Below are 21,343 nucleotides of genomic sequence, written 5' to 3'. Positions count from 1 at the left end.
ATCTAACTAACATGTATGGCAATGAATTTCAAGGTGAAGCTATGACCCAAATTTAGCTGCTGTGACTCTAAACTAGGCTACATCTACTCTATTTTCTGTTGAAGTCCACTTTTAAAATACTAATTAAAAGGGACAAAGAGAGGGGGAAAACTGCAGTGATTGTTGAGTTGTTAGTAAGGAGAATGAATTATACAAGTATGCAATAAAAATGATAATAGGGTGCATCTACGCTCTTGTTCAAGGGATGATGATCTTTTATAGAGATGGAACCTAAAATCAGCTGTTTTCTAACAGAAGTCTGGTCTGAAAATCATCCACCCAGAAGAATAAAAAGTTAAACCTACTACAGCTAAAGTCACTACAGACGTTAACTACATGGTACTCGGTTGTGACTGTATACTTGCCCAAAGTTTCCAAAGAGTCCACTGCTATACATCAAACTGGATCATGGGTAAAACCATGGCAACCACTGAGTGCAGATCTGTGAGGGGGGTGCTTCAAAAGAACTTACCACCAAACAGAAAGCCACTAAAAACTACTAGTGATAAAGAAAGAATGACAAACAGGGACACAACACGCTATTAGAGGCTATAAAACATAAAACACAGACAAAAACGGGTGGACTCATGCGCAACACTCAACGATACAAACAGCAGCTACACTATAGACTAACTACCACAACACAACACAGGTAGGGGTCACAATCCAAGCAGTAGGAAGGGGCGTTCGACAACCGCTACACAAAATTCTCGAGTCCCTTTTCTTCGGACATACAAAGTCGTTCTTTATTGACACTAGTGAACACAATCAGTTACAGTGTTAAAGAGACGAAGAGTAAAGAAAACAAAACTCAGAGAAGTGACAAAAAAATCAGACCCAGTAGATGTTTGGTGGTGAAAATAAAAAAGGACAGATGTGCAGGAATACAAAGTGTTACAAGAGTGAGAGAAAACCAGTGAGTCAGTGCAGGTTTGGACTTCATAGTCAGTGTGCGTTAAGGGAAAAGTTATCATTTCAATGCCTTTCTTCATTTAAAGACTTTTTGGCAGTTCTTCAGATTGGAAGCAGTCAGCCTCTGCATGCTCAGCATTTGTTTCATTTCACAGCCTTGACATGCACCATAAAAGACAATCAAGAGGATACATAACATGCAAACTTAAACTGCCACCAATCTTCATATTTCAGCATTAGAAGAACAGCCAGAAAGCTAGTTTACTCCTTTAAAAGAAGTCAGTCTGTCAAAGTGTAACATGTAAAGAGAAAGAGAAGCACAGACGTGCTTCTAAAATGTCATTTAAATCAGCTTAATTTAAGAAAATGGTTTAACATACTAGGAAATATGCTTATTTGTGTCCTTGCTGAGAATTAAATGAGAAGATTGATGCCACTTTAATGTGAAATATTAAGCTGCTTTGTTTAGCTTAGCATTAAGAATGGGAACAGGTAGCTAGCCTCTGTCCAAAGCTAAGGGGCAACAACAGCAACAAAGTCCAAATAAAAGTACAACCTGTTGATTTTACAATTTACTTTTTGTACAGATTAAAGAAATTAAACATAAGGAGTAAAATAATGAGCTTTCAAGGTGCTAACAGGTGGTTTTTGTGGCCTCTCGACACACCTAGGCTAACCCCGTTTTCAGTCTTTCTGCTAAGTTAGCTAACTACCTGCTGGCTGTAGTTTCATACTCAGAGCAAAACTATGAAAGTGGTGTCAATATTCTCATCTAACTTTCATATTTGTATGTCAAATATGATGTTGGTTAGCTTAGCTTAACATTTAGACCAGGAACAGCTATTGACCCTAACCCCCTAACCCAAAGTTAAAAAATGACAACAGAGGTCACAAAATCTTACTAAAACTACAACCTGTCGCTTATGCAATTCAGTTTTTGTACAAATAAGTAAAATAATAAGGTCATGCTGTGCTAATAGGTGGCTTTTGTTGGCTCTGACAGAGCTAGTTTAGCTGTTGCACCATGTTTCCAGGCTTTCTGCGGAGCTAAGCTAACTAGATGCTAGCTGTAGCTTAATATTTAGCACAAAGATATGAAAGGTATCAATCTTAATTAATTTTCAGCAAAAAGCAAAAAAAAGTGCATTTTCCAATTTTTTTAAGCAACTTGATATTAACATATCGAGATGTTCCCATCACCACAGTGTGTACAATGCAGAAGAAATGATATTACTTTTCATTTCAAAGGAAATCTAGCAAATTTGGCTCTGATTAATGCCATAAACATACAAATTACAATATAAAATCACAATCTATCAGTCTGTTACTGTATGTACAGTACATTAAAGTTACATAACAGTGGAAGTGCCCGACTGTAAGTTGTTTGGTGACAGAAAGACAAGGTGGACTCAACTCCAGTATTCATGATGTGCTTGTCCACCTTCTGACAATACTCAGACTTTCATGCCGAACAAAATAAAATGCCTCGACTCTCAAAGATATCTTTTTTTTTTTGCACTTACATTATGCATTAAGCTTAACTTTACTTGTGTCTGTCTACTTTCGCCTTCTCGCTTTCTCTGAGTACCAGAGTTGAGTCGGCCATGTTTTCTCCTCGAGGAAAGCAAGCCTGGGGCAAAACAGAAATGGTTCTTAAATATTTGAAAAAGACATGGTGCAGTTAATTAATCATGAGGGCGCAGTGGCAAAAAAAAGGCATTAAATTGTTAAATCCAACAAGAGGAGCTTGTGACAGAAAAAGTGTGAAGCTACACTTAGTTGCTAACTGCACCAACTAGGTTTCAAACATCTGGAACCATTTGGCGCCCCATGACAGAAACACCGAGTGACAAAGTGAGCAACAACAGAGCAGAATGACAGAAAAGCAGGGAATTCTTTAGCCTAGTTAACATGCATTCACAGTGAAGAAAAGGAAATGGTAAGAAACAGTGCTGAGGAGCCCTTTTTTCCCCCAAAAAACATGCTCAGAAACACAGTGCATTTACAGAGCGTGAAGCATGAACATTGGTTTCAGGAAGAAGCAGTAGCTCTGAGGAAAGAGAAGCTTGTTTGACTTCCAAGAAGTGATAAAATCTTGATGACATTTAGTCCCAGTTAAGTCACCTTAGAGCTTCAACCACTGACATTAATGTTTCAGAAAGCACAGTTTAAAGAGATGTTTTCGTGCTCATTTAAACATTCATAAGAAGAGTTCGGAAGCAAAACCCAATTTGCAAAAGTATCAGTAACATTAGAATTTGCCCTGCTAGTGGGTATGCCTCTGACTCCCAAAAAAAATATATATTGAGAATAACCTTTTTCTTGACTTTGTTTTCGGGACATGAAGAAGATTATTCTTTTTGTCAGGATGTACCATATAATAATCAAAGAAAATCAACTTAATTAAAAATGCAACAGAAGGAAACAAACACCCAGAAATTTCTTGGGGTCAGAGGGTAAAGTTTGTTCACACTGCAGTAAGAGCATTAAAAAAAAGAGGGGCATTGCAGTGAGCAGCCAGCCAGCCAATGACAGAGAAAGGATATGAAGCCTTCAATAAACAGCACTGGACCAGGTAAGAAAGCGGCATCCAAAGAAAGTGACAGATAACAGCGAGTTACCTTTGTTTGTGGTTGTCGTGCATGCCAGGGGCCAAGCCAAGCAAAGCACTCGGCTATGGATGATTTAAGGACAATGGCTGTTTGTTTATCGCTTATTGTGCGTGTGAAACCGTCAGAGAAAGAAAAAAGACCCACAGAAAGAAATAAAGACTGAAAAAAGCCCAAGCAGTGTAATACATCTTCAGTAGAAACGTCGGAGCGGCAGTTATCAAAAATACAGATACAAAGGCTAGGGAGGGTTTGAACACGACCCTAACGGTTTTAATTGATGCAAATCTATTCAAATTCTTCCATTAAGGGTAAATACAAAAGAGAACTTACTATAAAAAGGCTCTACCACAAACATCCAAATTACAGTGCAAGTTGCCCACAACAAAGACAGACAGACAGACAGAAGTTGACTGGAAGCATTAAAAAGTGCTCAGAAGAGAAGGACGTCAACTCGGCCAAAACCAATGAGACAAACAGACCGTCTGAAAGCTACAGCTTCCCTCCTCCCAGATCCCAACAGCTTTCACATTAAACACAGTTTTTCTACTACCTACGAGCCATTCTCTACCAAGAACATTCAGATACACTGTACAGGTAAAAGGGACCATGTCAGTTCAATGATTCCTGCGAGATCAACCAAAGACTCCCCTTTGAACCTCCACTACTTCCCCATTAAATCCGTTCACGAACTCCAGCTACCACCTTAAAGCCCTTCTATTGCACAAGACAAATAGTTATAAAAGTCTGATTTAGAGAAAATGCTACACAGGACACTACAAAAGGGGAAACATTACCACTACAGAGTCATATTAGGGTTTAATGCCACAGAACGGCAGCAGAACCCAACAAGCTATCGAGTGTCACAATCAATGCCAATCAATTCATCAGCAAACAAGGAGGTTTCTCTCATTTCTCAGCTACAATCAACGGAATTTCTCCTAAATGGAATATATTCAGCACTAACAAATGATTTTTGAAGACAAACAAGGAAGAACTGTAGAAACACTTCTCCAGATGTGAAGGTGATCCTCTAGATTTTTCATCTGCACATTCATCTACACTGAATATATAGTTTTTAAGTTATGGCACATTGTAAGGAAGGTTTTTCTTTAAACAATATCTATGCTCATTTCATTGTTTAGTTTTGTTTTGTTTTTTTTTTACAAAGAGCTGACTGCCTTAAAAAAGATTAAAATCAGCATTAACTATGAAAACTCGCATAGAAACAATGGAGGTTATAGTTGATTTATCTAAAAGTAGAGCAGATATTTATACTCACCACACAAAAAAACACACATTTTTCATTTAAAAATGTCAGCAGAAAGGTGAAGCCCTGCCCTTCCAAAAACATGTACAGTAGTCAACAGTATCTGAACGCTGCCATGAATTCCAAATGTATGTTGTCTGCCAATTTAAAAGATCAGTTTGCAAGTTAAGAAAGTTGAGTCTCCGTCATCCGCATCTTTACAATTAATCATTAAAAAAAGTTACAATTTAAGTATTCGCTGCTGGACTTCAGGGGTGCTTCCATTTGTACATGCTTTCCATTGACGGTGCCCAAACACAACAGAAAGTCCTGAATTCTCCAGCAATCCCGTGCACAGATAAACAGATTTGCTGCATAGCTGTAGATCCCAACATAGCGTGTCGACAAGTTCACCTCTCTTAAGACTATTGCCCTTCATCTACAAGGTTAAATATACCAAGGTAATGACCATTGGTGGTGTTAGCTCCTGATGTTGTACCAGGCGAAAGTTCACAAAATAAATGGTAGTTTACAGTCTTTACAACAAAGATATCTCCAGATATCCTGTGCTATGTGTCCGTCTACTGAATATTTACTCACACAGTGCAAAACTGGTAATTTTCTTGACTTGCAAGCTTATCTTAAATTGGCAGATATATGTGTAATTCATGGCACAATTGTTACATGTCTCTTGCCTGTATGCATGTTTCCTTAGATATGGTCCAAGGGGCAAAGCAGAAGAGACAGGACTTCACATCTCCATTTTCACACCTCAAAAAATGTTAGAATGTGTGCGTAAAGTATATAAAAGTGGAGTAGTTCTCTACTATGAGTTCACTGGAAGGTACTTGTATTTCAGTATTCATATAATAGAGATTAGAGAAGTATCTCAGCAGACAAAACTGGCTTGAAACGTTAGTCAGTTTATCTGTAATATACTAAATTAAGAAGTTTTTTTACATAACAGGACTGTATCGTTAATTTCTGGTTCGATTTCTTTTCCCGTTCAGCAGCTAAAAACTCGACCGCCTATGTCTTCCTCATTAAAGCGGTAGCAGCCTTCCTCCTCACCCTCACCATCGTCACCTTCCTCCAGCTGCAGACTCCCAAAGGAGAACTTATTATGAGGCAGCGGGGACGAATTCATGCCGTTTGAGTTAACCGAGTTCATGGAGCTCACGGCGGCCGGGTTTCCATACATTAGCGGGTGGCTGTACGCGCTGCTACCGGTGTCCGACTCCGTGTCGCTGGTGTCGGTGCCACTGCTGGTAGAACCGTCGATCATTTGGACCGGCTGGTTTAGGTTGTTGTGGTTGTTATGCGACGGGCTGTTGCCCGGTTTTCCCTGACGCCCAAATAACCGCTGCACCGTATTAGACCGCGCCTGACCTGGAACCATGAGGTTCCCATGATTGCCGTTGGTTATGATCATTCGCCGCTCCATCGGGGCGGAACAAGGCGCATGGCCGTGCAGCCCGGAGCGGTAGGGGTCATGGTGGTGGATGGGGGTGGAGGTCAGCTGGCTGAGAATGAATGGATCGGTATCAGAGCGGTTCCTCATGTTATTGTTATTGTACGGTTTGGCCAGATGTGGTGGCGGCGTGCGGTTCGAGGTGATCGGGGAGTAGCTGCCGTAGTGGTTTGGTGGGTGGGATGACGGCGGGATACTGGGAGCTTCGACGGGGACTGCTCCGGGACGTTTACTGAAATAATGTCCGCCGTCGTCCCACCGTGAGGTCGAGCGCGGCTGACCGTGACCGTTTGTCATCTCGGCGTGACTCAGCGAGCTTGTACGGTGATGGAAGCTGCTGATCACCGGACTGGAACACTGACTACGAGTCCCGCTTCCTAATGGTCGACCCAACGCAGCGCCTCGCTTGTCTCGACCCTGAAAGATTTCATCCAGCAGCGTGCTGTGAAGCGGGACGCGGCCATGAAAAGAGCCTCCGTTCGGCAAAACCTCGTCATCTGTGAGCTCGTGACTAAACTTGCTGGACACCGGAGACCTATCTGCCATGTTCCCGTTACCCTGCTGCATCACTCCCTGGTGGTTGGTGTGGTAGAACCCATTCACAACTCCGAACAGACCCCCAGCTTGCCCCCCATTGCGACCAACACTACCCCCGTGCCTATTTAACACAGATGGCTCATCCTCATTGCTGTCATTTGCGTTGCTGTGGCCCCTGGTAGCCCTGCTGTTCTTTGTCACATCACATTCACTGTCTATGTCGCTGCAGTCTATGTAAGGAATAGAGGAGCTGCTGCCTTTGTTTGCCCTGCAGGATGGACCTGGGTTGAGGAGCTGCTGGTCTATGCCGTGGTGGTGGTTCAGTCGGGGTTGAGTTGGGTCTGATCCAGGTGCTGCTGATACGTTGTGGAAACCGTTGGTGGGATGTGCGACCACCGGTGGCTCCTCTGAACCATTAGATTCAGCTTGATGGCCCAGTCTGGCCGAGTCAGGCTGGTCTGCTAACGGGACCGACATGGCACTCTGGAAATAAGGCAAAAAAAGGCACAATATGGGGGCAAAGAAAAGGAGATGTGGGATTAAAGAGGTTAGAGGGGAGACTTCTTGTTTAACTGGGCTTTCAAACCCTCTGAACTCCAAAACTCAGTGGCAAGTTTGAAAGGCATGCTATCTTTAAAAAAACACCAAAAATTACACCATTTACCAGAGCCAGAAACAGGAAAAATCATCAGGTTTTGTCCTTGACAAAGATCCTTAAACTGCCCACCTGTGATGTGCCATTCTAGTGGAAAACTCAACCAAACGGAAGCTTAAAACAGTGATATTACATCAAAATCACTTTAGTCTGCATGTTTCATTTAAAAATTGACCAAAAATGAAATCTTTGCTGTCCACATTCTGTGAAAAAACAAAAAAATTGGTGCTCCTTGGTGCACTCCATTAGTAACACAGTTATGACAGTCATATGACAAAAATTCAGTTTTTCAGCTGAACTCAACACAGAGCAGATATGAGACCGCAACAAATGAAAAATAGAAGTAGAAAATACTGAAAATAAGGCATATTCACACTTTTTCTCCCAGCATTGTTCACATCTGGCAGGACTCTCTACTTGTAACCATGGTTGTTCTGTTTCCACAGAGTTGCAGGACTTCATATTGCAGTGAGAAATGAAGCCCCCAGTGAGTAAAAATGTGACAGGAGCAAATAAATGCCCAGAAATGGTTTGGAAGTTCAGAGGGTTAAAGCAAATTACTGACTTTGACTGAATAGTTATTTACGGAACAGCCTTAAACAAAGCACACAATTGCACATTCACTCGGTACAACAACAGCTTTGTACTCAGAAGCTCCAGATTTACACGGAAAGACACAGAGGAGTCATAAAAACAGACGCAAAGAGCCTGTAAATATGCACAACAAGTCTAGTTCCAAGAAAAAATACAAGACTGCAAGTGAATAAAGGGTCTGAGCCTGTTTCAGTGTGGTTACCTCTCTTGGCACTTGCGATCTGAAGGAAGAAGATTGTGGAGACATGCTACCGCTGGACAGAATCTTACTGTGCTTCCTGAAAAGAGCAGAGATGAGCTGAAACCATGTGCCGCCAATGAGCAAATGGAGGAATCTGATTACTGTTTGGAGTCTTTGCTACAATAGTAACTGCTGTGGAACAGTTACGATGTGACGGAAGCTGTTCAGCTTAGATCTGCTTCAGGCAATGACTTAAACAAGCTAACCTTTCAAATGAAACTTTTTTGAGCTCCGAGTCTTTCACATAATCGATGATCTGCTTCTGGGTTCGACCGCTGCAGGTGCAAGCAGAGAAAAGCATGTTCAAAAGAAAAGATGAATGCAGGTGTTGCTTTTCCTGCCTCTTTTCCTCTCCTCACCTGAACCGGAATGAGGATCCTCTGGTGAACAGGATGGGTTTAGGTTTGGGCTTTGGCTCCTCGAAGAGCCTGAAGAAGGCGTGATACTCGACGCAGATCTTCCAGAAAATCTTACAGCAATCCCTGCTGGCCATGGCGAACTCCAGCGTGTCGTGATGGGCGTTCTGCTGGAGTACGCACAGGTAGATATGAGTGAGAACACAGCAGTGAAAAGGCCAAGAAGTAAAGGAAAGGCGACACTGTCTAACTTGGAAAAACACATTTAGAACATTTCGCAGCTGGAACTTCATCCTGCAAATGGTTTGTTGCAAAGAGAAGCCACATTAAATAGGAAGTGGCACCAATCACATTCCCCAAGCGCTATAGGAAGGCATAAATGATCATTTTTAATAATATACAAAAAGGTGTAAAAGCAAAACAATACAAAAACCATCTAAAATTGACCCTAAAGTTCTTTACAAACCCTCAGAATCTTAAAACCCACTGATAGGTTTGAAACACGTGTTATATTTTTAAAAATTCACTCAATGAGCAAAACTTAAAAATTCACAAAAAATAAACTGTTTGTTCAAATCTGATTCTGTAAAAATAAAAAAAATTCTGTGCTTCTCACACAACCATGAAGCAAGGAGTGACTCAGCTCTGACCAACAGTCACATGACAATAATTCAGCCATTTTAGGGCTGAACTGGGTTGAACTGCAGGCACTTTTTACATGAAGCAGATAGGAGACAAATATGCAAGCACATTATCAATGAATTAAATAATTATCTCCAAGATGTAGAGTCAACATTTTTTTTTGCAGTATTGGGAACACCTCTTGGAACTTCAAAAATGTTGCATGTTGATTCCATTTTTTTTTTTTTTTTTTCAAATTTTTGGAGAAAGAAATTCATGTATGACCATTTTTGACTTACCTCTCCTCCTAGCCATGGTTGTGCTGTCTCCAGGACTTTATATTGCATTGAAAATTGAGCCCAAAGTAGGTCAAACATTAAAGGAATAAAGAAAAAATACCATTAACTATGAAGTGAATGCTAAAGCAGGCTGAGTAAGGACTATTTGACCAAGAAAGAGTGATGGAACGCTGCGTCAGATGACCTGGCCTCCACAGTCACCTGACCTAAACCCAATCCAGATGGTTTGGGATGAGATGGACCACAGAGTGAAGGCAAAATGGCCAACAAGTGCTCAGTATCTCTGGGAACTCCTTCAAGACTGTTGGAAACCATTTCAGGCGACTACCTCATGAAGCTCATCCAGAGAATGCCAAGAGTGTGCAAAGCAGTAATCAAAGCAAAGGGTGGCTATTTTGAAGAATCTAAAATATGAAACATGTTTTGACTTATTTCACACTTTTTTGTTTACTACATAATTCCACATGTGTTGATTCACAGTTTTGATGCCTTCAGTGAGAATCTACAATGTAAATAGTCGTGAAAATAAAGAAATAACATTAAATGAGAAGGTCTGTCCAAGCTTTTGGCTGGTAGTGTATGTGCACATCTGATCTCCTTCAGATTAATATTTAGTGAAGAAAAACATAAAGACGGTGTTAGATGAACTTACAGTGGGGTCGGCTCTCAGCTTGATCAGAAATCTTTTGCGTTTGAAGCTGAGTTTGCGAATCTTGGACCAGTTGAAGGCGTTAATTTTTGTGTAGCCCTGTGAAGAAAGACACCAAGAAAAGCACATTAGATTTACTTCTTCTACAGACACTTTTATGTGCATTTCAATAGAAAAGATCAAGCAAGCAAAAGCCACCACTCAGTGCATTCTTCCCATCTGAGAGGTTCTCCTGCAGGGTGGAGGCTGAAAACCTCAGGATCCAATTAATCAAGCCCTCATATCAGCTAAATTTTCAAGAACCCAGCACTCTTTGAAAAAGTGGGAGAAAAATCAGGGCAAAGAATAGTGCAGACTGGACTTAATTGGGGTCAGTCTGGTCCAAAGATGATGCATCTCGTGTTTGGTTTCTGAAAGTGTTGGTCAGACTGTTAGAAAGAAGCCTTGGCCTTCATTAAACCATCAAGGGCTGACCGAAGCTTCTATGTTTAAACCTGATCCTGCAGTTCAGTGTGACCTTGTGTCAGTTTGGGCTTTTTATTCGCACAAGAAAACCTTCCACCATGAGATGAGCCGAGGAAGATATTTGACGACCTCGCAATCTGAGGAATTTACAGCTCAAACCTATTTTTCAGCCTTGTAAACATTTCTGGAACAACTCACATTCCAGCAAAACAGTTTCAAACTGTCAGCAATGTTGTTACACCAGAAGCACAAGGGATCAGATGGATAAAAGTAAAAAATCAGAGATGTGTTTTGAGGACTGCGTTACATTAAATAGATGCAATTTATGTATTTCAGAGTTAGTAAAGGATCAGTGAAGTTGCTTTTCTGCCTTGTTTTTGGTGAGAATTTATTCATCGCTGGCCTTTTTGTTTCAAATTGCATACTAATTCATCCATTGGGATCATTTGGGTCACGTAGAAATGTCCTTATTTGTGAAAGAAAAGCTTTTTTTTTTCAATGAAGATAACATTAAATGAATCATTTCAGTAACAGAAGCATTGCACAAACATTGGCCAGACTGTTGAATACTGTTTAAGAAGGTTATTACTCACATTTTTTTGACTGTTCAAAATTTTTGAAAAATATTACAGATATCAGTGTAATGATGACTAATCAAAATTATGTTGTTGATATCTTTAATTATAATTCTTAATCGGCAAACTCACCTGTTGCATGCTGAAATGGTTTGTCATCCCTGGATAATAGAGAAGGCTAAAGATATTAACGGAGAGGGAAAAGCTGCAAGAGGAGGGTCCTTTTATTCTGAAATTCTGGCTTCTGTTGTTTTATTTTCTTCTTTTGGTAAAACGTCATTAGTCGTGATGATACTGTGGATTAAAATGTTATCTGTTTTTGTTCATTATTGAACAAATCTCTTCAGACTGAATCCTTTCTGCAGTCATGCCATTAATCATGAGATACTCTCACACTATAGTGGAAATAAAATTGGATTTTCTTTGTGTAGATATGGATCCAGGTCATTTAATTTCAGTTTTACCTGGAACACCAGCACCCCGGTATGCGCCACAGCCAGGCTCAGCTTGGTTCCCTCTCGGTCCTTCGCCGGGTGCAGACGAACACCGTACATCTCTAACCGCCGGGCGATTTCCAGCAGCTGGTAGTCCGACTCTGCTGGAGTCTGTCCGCTGTGGAGGAGAGCGATCGATCAGTCCAATCACTTATCAATCAATCAATCAATCACTCAATCAATCAATCAATCAGGTGGTGATTTCAACTCTTCCTCAATCAGAGGCAGCAAAACATTCATTTCAGTTCTTATCTGCTCGTAGATAAAAGTGTCTGTCTCCACACCCAGTCTTGTTGTTGTTACCATGGCAACAACAGTAAGCGCACTTTCTCGATTGATTACTCGACATTCAAGGTAATCAACAACCAAGTGTTGCAGATGTCAAACTCTCCAGTTTTCTGTTATCTTAAGTCTTGAAAACAAACCACAGGATCAGACGGCGGCCACAAAAGGACTTTGTTTCCTCACAAAATCTGAAAATAGCTTCCGTTTTCCTGTATAAGCCGCTGAATTAGCCACTTCCTTCCTGCGTTGGCGAGGCAGGGGTGAGGGACTGAAGGGGGGAGGGAGAGGGTGGCAAGTTAGCCACCCTCTAGATCTGCTTTTCGGCTCTTATCTGGGAGTTTTCAGGGATTTTACATGCAGAAAAGAAGGAAATGTCATGCATTTGCAACCAGCACCCTTCTACTGCTGACTGTATGTGGTCCCCGGGGTGCAGAGGGAGCTACATGTGCTCTGTTTGCAGATAGAAACCACTGCAGGGGAGAGGTTTAGAAGAGTGTTCGCTGGCAGCTGTGGTTAAAGAGATAAACTTCTCTGCAGAAGGGAGACGTATGCGCTGGGTGTAATTGTGCAATAGTGTTTGTGACTCCACATTTAATTAAATCAGCGGACAAACAATCTCTGCACGTGTGTTTATGCTAAAAACAATCCGTCCTGACACCTCCGAGCTCAGCGCCACTCACAAACTGAGCCCCGGCCAGCTCAGCTTTGTTTTCCAAGCAGAGATAATCCTGAGCAGCTATTTCCAGGGAAACAGAATGACCTGGATTGTTTGTACCTTCCTGAGAATAAGTAGATGTTTGCGATTAAAAAGCACATTTTGCCTCCTCCACTCAGAATGCGTTTACCTTCCTGCTGGATGTTTGAGCTTCACTGTGTAAAATCCTATTTTCAGGTTTCTCTCTGAGAGTTTAAACTGCATTCAAGCAGTTCTGCAGTGTTGACACAGAGGAGACAGAAGACAAGTATGGAAATTAAACGTGAAAAGTAAACTATCTATCTGGCATTGAGAGTCAGATGATGATTCTAGTTCTTTCAATTCGTTGAATTCATTACATTACAATTGTGTTAAAAAAGACAGTTTTGGGATATTCGCTCTCATTCTAGTCACAATTGTCCAGTTTCTATAGAGGTGCAGGACTTTATATTGCAGTAAAAGAAAACAAACAAAAAGAGACATTTGTAGATCTCTGGGAAGCCGTCACCGTTTCCTGACATTTTATAGACTCCATCCCTTGATCTTCTGCTGAATGCTGAATGTATTCACACAAACACTCACACGTGCTTGCGGTGGCAGTCGGTGATCTTGTCTCGGATGGCGTCCTGGTCGGGCAGGTACTTGTTGTGCAGGAGATGCTGCCAGCTCTGGGTCTCGTCGAAGTCCCCGATCTCGGCTGGTGGAAGGAGGAAAGACGAATATTTATTTGAAGTGAAGATGAAGAGGATGTGACAGATAACATTAAATAAAGACGCAGACAGAGAAGAGACGAGGACGGGGGTTAAAAAGGGAATAAGTTGTGTATTGGTTCTTGTAGATTTATTTATACTATGACCGTCTGCTGGGCTGTAGATGAGATGAAGGGTGCTGATGCGTGTGTCTCCATCTGTTTAACAGCAGCAACAACAACCTCACACACTGCACCACCCGCAGCCTCAGCACCGACGGTTACCACGACAACCAGGCCACGTCCTTAAGCATGCTGAGCCGCCCGCCAGACTGAGTCTGTGAGTCCTACATCCTCCACATATGGTGCAGAATGACAACAGTGATGATGGGCTGCTGAGATGCTCCCACAGGCTGTTTTATTTCACTAAAATATGATGCACAATGCTGTAAGTGGGAAGGATTAATTGTTAAATGTTACAAAATACAACTCTGTATTGAAGTGATGTTCTTTATGTTTGTTAACTTGCAATGAAATTAGGTTAAACTTTAACCAGTGACACACATCAATGACGTTTTTCAGGTAAGCCCTTAAGGGAAAGGCTCTCAAAGACATTGAAAAAGGTCCTAATGGCTTTGGAACTGTTGTTATTAGTGTAAGAATGCATGTTTTTTTCTCTGAAATGTAAAATGTGCAGATATCTCAGGTGTTTTGTTTTGAATCCGTGAAGAATACTATAAAGATAATAAAGATAAATTTAAAAAACACTGTCATTTTTGTATATTGCGTTGATTTTTTCTATATTATTACTCTGCCAAGGAACGCAGCAGAGTTATGTGACGATTGCCGTTGGTCTGTCTGTCTGTCTGTCTGTCTGTCTGTCTGTCTGTCTGTCTGTCTGTGTGTCTGTCTGTCTGTCTGTCTGTCTGTCTGTCTGTCTGTCTGTCTGTCTGTCTGTCTGTCTGTCTGTCTGTCTGTCTGTCTGTCTGTCTGTCTGTGCGCAACATTACTCAAAAATGGACTAATGGATTTGGATGGAATTTTCAGGGAAGGTCAGAAATGACACCTATAAAAATTGATTAAATTGTGGGGTGTTTCTGAGTCCTATCAATTCCCACTGCCCGCTACATATTTTGGGCACGCTATTTGGTATCTGTACATAACGTACACATGCATAACACATGCCTGTGCTCAGCGTAAAGTCATTTTGTTTGTGGGTACATCTATATTAAATGGCCACATTCTATGTTGCTGTGATTTCTAATAATGAATAATTAATAAACAAATGCTGAATTTTTTGTTTAAAAAATTGCTGCATTTCTGACAATGTCATATGGGGGAATGATCAGCCTTGGTGGAGTACTGCACTCTCTGAGTGCTTTTCTAGTATTTTATATGTTTTTATCTTATTTTGCTTTATTTGATTTTAATTTAATCTAATTTTATTTTATTTTACCTTCACTTTACACCCTAATGTTCCGTGTTGTCTTACTGTTTATCTCTTTATTGAATATCCATGCTGCTGTAACAACCTAATTTCCCTCCAAGGGATTCATAAGGTCATCTAAGTCTAAGAAAAAGGTTTCCAGAAATGTTACTTGGGGACTTCAGTGCTGTTTTACATCAGTTTTAGGAACAACATGACAAACCTGACATGGATTACATAACGAGTAAAATGTTCTAACCATGCCACTTAAGACATTATATTACATTATTACTGGTCCAAGTAATGCATTCGGCTTGTCACATTTTTCAGCTAAGTGCAGTTATTGTTATATTTTCAGTAAATTATTAAATTATTGGATGTTGCATCATCTCACAAATAGAATATCTGTCACAACCCTCCACATAAACAATGGAATTCTTTCTACAATGAGACTGAAGCTATTTTCAGACATGGAAAACTTAACATTTGTGGCTTCACCGAGCTCTAAAAGCTGTTTTGTTATTCAGAAATGGCTTCATTCACACATAAAAGGTCATCTGCAGCATTAAATGAATCCCCAGTGAATCCACTAATACCGGACATCTCCCTCATTATGTTTCCTCGCGTATCAGATACAGATGTCTGCTTTCTGTTTTATTAAGTCTAACAGTCCGTACATGGGAAATTATTAGAGAACCGTTTAATTATTATTGTTGGACTTTTAATTTATTAATTTACTTATTGCTCCTCGCAGTTGATGTAAATTAAAGATGTGGAAAAAGGAAGCAGCTGGTCGGACATTTTTGGGACTGTGTATTTTCTGTGTTGCACTCACACTGAATGATGTGGGACACCATAAGGGCGGCGCTGGTGTCGTTGCAGATCAGGCGACCACAGGCCAGATCACGTTTAATCTGCAGGGCGAACAGATACCTGGAGACAGAAAGACATGGAGGGAGGAAAGGAAGAAGGAAAGCGAGATGAATAATGGAGCACAGAGGCGAGGAAGGGGTTACGAGGTTAATGCACACTATAAAAACTCAACAGCGTTAAAAGCAATTCCATTACCATCAAAGATCAGTATTTATACACATCCAGACACTGAATACTGCTGATCCTTCGCATTTACCGACTTCCTGCTTGATTCCTACTCGAGAAAATGACCTTTTCTGTTAATATCTGTACATTCAGCTGCTTCTACTGCAATCTGGGCTTCATGAAAGTTAATATTTCTTCAACCTGACTGATTCAAAATGACACCATTTATCAGAGCTTGGGGCAAACATGCATCCTCAGGTGGTGGATAGAGGAACGGCCCTCAGATATGAGGGTTAGCTGTTAATAGCAGTCTCGGACCAAATCACGGGCTGTCCTTTGGCAAGGCATGGCACCCGCCTGCCAACCGTGCAGGGCTACGCGAAGATCCAGAAGCAGGAATAGTGATAGCATGGGTGGGTGAACATCGATAGACAGCTGCTTCAGTCACTGATGCCTGTTTGGTAAGTGGACGAACTATCAAAAGTCAATGGTTAGGAAACTTTGCCCCCTCCAGTGAGGAACTGCTCCTGTGATAGTCCTGGCAAGTCATCACAGTATTTCTGCTACTTGAAGTACATGAAATACACAAGATCTAGTTAAAGCAAAAAGGTTCTTTTAAAAAAAAAAAATTATGACTGAAACATATAAAAAATGCTATTTTTACTCCGCCAAGGAACGAGGCAGAGTGATGTGATGATCAGCGCTTGTTTGTCTGTCTGTTCGGTCGTAACATTACTCAAAAACGGACAAACAGATTTGGATGAAATTTTCAGGGAAGGTCAGAAATGACACAAGGATCAAGTGATTAGATTTTGGCAGTGATGGGGGTTATAGTCTGGATCCACGGATTTGTTAACGATTTCTGTATTATTGCGAGATAGCAGCATGGCGTCACTGTAACTATGACAACAACTGAACACTATATCAGCTGATTGTGATCCTACTACAAATCCACCACTGCGGACCACAAATTTTTTAAAGATTTCATCCGTCGGGAATCATACAACAAATGAGCAGCCTTGGCGGAGAACTGCGCTCTCTGAGTGCTTTTCTAGTTCCTAATGCAACTACATGTTCCATATTATATATTCAAGAACCACTCGGAAGTTGAAAGCCCAATGGTTTTCTCTGTTTTTCCAGTTTCTGCTCTGTTAAATGCTGTCATTTTAGTATTTTCTTTTACAGGATAATATGTCTTTCAAACCTGCCAGTGGGGTTTGGGGTTCAGAGGGACAAAACCTCCTATCAGCTCAAAGACTAAATGCAGATTCAACTCAATCATAGTCTGTGAAGGATCATTTGCAGTGACTTACATTATTTCTTGAGCATTTGTTCTATATTTCATGGTAAAAATGAAGCAAGCGAAACACAATCTCTCAGTACAAAATGACAAAATTGACCTCTACTTTCATTTTTTCCCACATGGCTGAACAGGAGCTCAGCTGATTCATCGACGAGTGTGATCAACGATCCACAGCATCTTTTAATGTGATATCCATTTCGACCTTTTTATAACTGCATGATTAACTGGCTAATAAAGCCAATGAAGCTTCTATAATTAGACTGTTTTCATTTTGCCTGGAGTCAAACAACAGCAGACATTTGTACAACCTCACTAAGATGCACAAATTTACAGCAAAATGCATCATATTAGTTAAAAACCTTAAAAGAAACGATTGCTATGGTAATGTTTTAGCATCAAAGCACAACTCTTAACCATAGTGGAGCAACACTGTTGAGTCCCACTTCCAATAAAAGGCCAGTGACAGCTCGGTATATACACAAAATCTACATATTTGGCCACTCTGTGCCCACATTACCCATCAAAGGAAACACTGAGGGCCAAACAAAGGAAAAAAGGCAGCGTGCCCACTTCCCGTTTAACGCTACAGTCAGCTGGCACGATCCAACAAGATGCAAGAACGGAGGAATAAACTGGGCAGCTGAGAGGATGTCGGTGGAAAATGTGCTAAGGCACCTGGTGAAGATATTCAGTTGTAGAGTTAAATCTTCTTTGTATCATTTAACAGATTTTTGCTAAACTTAGTGTTCCTAATAGCTGATACCTCCAAATTTGTAGCTTTTACCAGAACACATCTGATGCTTTTCTATTTCTACCCTGCATCAGAAGGAATCATGTGGATGCGGGTTAGCCTCATTGTTAGCTTAAAGAGTATCAAGGGAGCACGCTACAGGCAAATGAACTAACAGAATTTATGGGGATTCTGTTTTCTGGTGCCACTTTTCATCTACATGTGCAGAAAAGTGGATTAATCCCATACTCACTGGACAAAACTCTGACTTTCTCATAATTTAGCCAGATATTAACCTTCTAAAAACCCTAAAACCCACCGACAGGTTTAGACTGCTTGTTTATTTGTTTTTAATTACCAAAACTACACCATTTATCCAAGCCAGAATCTGCAATATAGAAATAATTTTCAGCATTCCAGTGGAAATTGAACCACTCACCACTGTGATCATTCACCAAAACCACTTTATTCTACATGTCCTGTTCAAAAATCCCTCAAAAATAAACCATTCGATGTAACCATGTTCTTCAAAAAACGAAAAATTTTATGCTTCTTAATGCAACCATGGACTTTTTTGTGACTCAGCCGTAACCAACAGTGACATGACAAAAAATCAGGGACTTTTTGGGCTGAACTGGGATGAACTGCAGGACATGTATGCACAGTAGATAAAAGACAAAGGAAAGAAATTTAAAACGTATAAAGAAATAATAATTTATGACATTATAACTGCATCACAGTGTACAGAAGACATTTTTGTATTCATTCTACTTCTAGTCATTGTTGTTCTGTTTCCATAGAGATGCAGGACTTCATATTATTGAAGAGGGTTTTAGTTTGGACAAACTTCCCCCTTCTTGTCTCAAGAAAATCCATGTGGGCAGCTGAGGGAACCGTAGCATCATGGGAAAATGTGGAAGGTCAAGTATTTCCTGATTTGTGTTTTGTTTATGGGATGGAGAACGCTGCTGCAGTGAATGAGCTCAGACAAACAGTTGCTCTAATAGGCTTCAGTCAGACTAAACAAAACAAACAGGCAGACAAGATGGCCGCAGATAATTTACACTTTTGAAACAAGAAGGTGGGAATATAATCTAATCTTTGAACGCTAAAGATCCTCCTCCAGATAACTAGATGAAAATATGTCTTCCAGAGAAAGAAACAGGAGTTTTTTTTCAGTGCAGTGCAGCAGTTGGAGCAATCATCTCCCGTCAGAACAACAAGTGGTTTCATGAGCGAGATTCCCAGACGGCAAACTGAAATGTGTCCGGGTTCCAGAAAAGACAAAAAAAAAAACAAAAAAAAAAACTGTTTGATGTTGAGGCATGTGGACATAAATGTGTTATAAATGGCAAGCGTCTGACCAGGAACAACAGAAAAGAACAAAAAGACATGAGAGCAGATTGTAACGAGGCCCCTGCTTCAGCTGTAAACCATAAATCGCTGCTGAAAAATCCTCCTGAAGGGCCGAAAACACCCTGACCAGACAGGAAACCAATGGCAAAACAGTGCGTCTTCTAATTTAAGAGGCTCTTCCTCACATAGGTGTGGTTTGAGTGTGGAGAAGACGTACCGAGTCAGCTCCTCCATGAGCTGTGTGTGGTCAGGGGGAAAGAACTTCACCACGAAGCGAAGGATGGTGTTTTTAGGCCCTGAAGGAGGGAAATAACGGAGATGCTTTAGAGAGACATACCTCTGGATGCTCTTAGAAAGGGTACACAATCAAATGTCTTCTTTTAAACATTTTAAAAAGGGAAATCAACACTGTTGAAATGTTATCTGACAGTTTGGTGCCACAGTAGAAACCCTCGGTGTGTTTGAAGCCGGAAAGATAAAGCTACTCACTTCTGATCTGCTTCAGCGTCGGTTTCAGCAGATCCAGCCACACCTGTAGAGAACAGAGCAGCTGGAGTAAAACACTACTGCACATCCTGCAATCGCAATAATCATTCATTTCTCCAGGGGAAATTCATCATGTCATTCCTGAAAAGGCTCAGAACATTTACCTTTGTTTAAGTAACTTGAGTACCTCTGTACTGCAGTGCAAATGTCAGACATTTTTCAGGTTTGCTTTGTTTTAGTTGGTATAAAAATGTGCAGATAAATTAAACATGTAAAAACCTTCCAATGATTCAGTTCAGGGCAACATTTGGTTTTAAAGGCATCTTGAGGTTGTATGAGGTCCATGAAAACTGGAAAAAATGCAAACACCTAAACTGCAGTTCCTCAAATGTCCACTTGAAGCTGGCCTTAAAAATGAGTCAATCCCCATAGAACTCCATGTTAAAATGTCCGACTTTACAGCAGAAATTAAGATGTTTACAGCCTGGTACTAAAAATGGTTTGATTTCTAATGCTATTTTCTCTTCTCAGGAAAAAACATACGATGGTCAATTTTCATATTACTCATCCTTTTGAATTATATTAACCCCAAAGCCCATTAGCACTTTTGGAAAGCAGGTCATATTTTTAAAAAAATTCAAAATCACCAAAATTACACCATTTATCAGAGTCAAACACTAGAAAAGGCAAGAAAATGGTCAGATCTTTAGCGTGTGGTGTCAACCTTCATCGGGAAAATTGACCAAATTTAAGTTTAAAATTGCATTATTTTATAAAAAAATCTCATTATTCTCGATGACATATCAAAAAGTTTGACCTCCCAAAACTCTGCTTTAACAACAATCGGTAAAACAAAAAATTCAAGCCACAAGTGACTAAGCTGCATCGGATAGTAAAGTATGGAACAATCTCTTTAAAGGTGTGTAATTTTACAAAAAACAATCCAAATTACTTTCTGGAAATTCTGCCAGGAGCTTGATACTAATTAGAAGGAAAATGGAAACTCGCTAAGAAAAGTTTCAGTTTAAATAAAGTAATATCAACTCAGTAAAAACTATGTTGCTGAACTGTAGGTGAACCAGTTGTGCAGCGAGCTTTAAATAATATATCTAAAGTGTGCTGACTAAAATGTGTTTTTATTGTCCTGTAAGTAATGCTGAACAGCACAGCCCTGTAGGAAAATGCAAATATATATATTATATTCAGGTTTTTTGCAGCACTAAGCTGACACTGATTTAAAACGGTGACAATGTTAACAGTCCCACTGGACACATCACTACACTGAGCCATAACAGCAGCGTTGTGATGTCGACATCATCAGCGCATTAAATCTAAACGCTTGACACGTTGCTTGTAATGGCCTCCGATGCGTCTTAAATGTGGGTTGTCTACTTGATGTATGGCTTCGTGTCTTTGTGTGTCGGTCTGCAGCTCCCTGTGCATGTGAGCCGACGATGTTGTAATTATTTCTTCAACATTACATCATCTGTTCCATCGATCCACTTCAAAACAACTGCTCTGATGCCCCAAGGCACTGAAATGCACAGTGAGAGTCTGTTTGTGTGCACTGA

The 21,343-nt window shown here is 40.5% G+C and overlaps 1 protein-coding gene across 4 annotated transcripts in view; it reads right to left on the bottom strand.

Annotated features, from left to right (window-relative positions):
* The window catches only part of LOC111587753 (FERM, ARHGEF and pleckstrin domain-containing protein 1-like), a 75,757-nt gene that overhangs the window by 15,034 nt on the left and 39,380 nt on the right, over positions 1 to 21,343 (bottom strand). For 3 of the 4 annotated variants that reach the window (XM_023297844.3, XM_023297847.3, XM_023297848.3), the window contains exons 4-13: positions 19,776 to 19,818; positions 19,504 to 19,582; positions 15,695 to 15,792; positions 13,328 to 13,442; positions 11,737 to 11,884; positions 10,236 to 10,331; positions 8,667 to 8,833; positions 8,514 to 8,582; positions 8,269 to 8,344; positions 7,099 to 7,300 (exon numbers count right to left, since the gene is read on the bottom strand). In XM_023297844.3, coding sequence (XP_023153612.2) covers positions 7,099 to 7,300; positions 8,269 to 8,344; positions 8,514 to 8,582; positions 8,667 to 8,833; positions 10,236 to 10,331; positions 11,737 to 11,884; positions 13,328 to 13,442; positions 15,695 to 15,792; positions 19,504 to 19,582; positions 19,776 to 19,818 — 1,093 coding nt within the window. The remainder of the gene's footprint in view (positions 1 to 7,098; positions 7,301 to 8,268; positions 8,345 to 8,513; positions 8,583 to 8,666; positions 8,834 to 10,235; positions 10,332 to 11,736; positions 11,885 to 13,327; positions 13,443 to 15,694; positions 15,793 to 19,503; positions 19,583 to 19,775; positions 19,819 to 21,343) is intronic. The other variant, XM_023297846.3, reaches the window with a different exon arrangement.

Source organism: Amphiprion ocellaris, chromosome 24, assembly GCF_022539595.1.
Source record: "Amphiprion ocellaris isolate individual 3 ecotype Okinawa chromosome 24, ASM2253959v1, whole genome shotgun sequence".
Classification (NCBI taxonomy): Eukaryota; Metazoa; Chordata; class Actinopteri; family Pomacentridae; genus Amphiprion; species Amphiprion ocellaris.
Note: the sequence above shows the minus strand (reverse complement) of the source record. Positions and strands in the feature narration are given on the sequence as shown.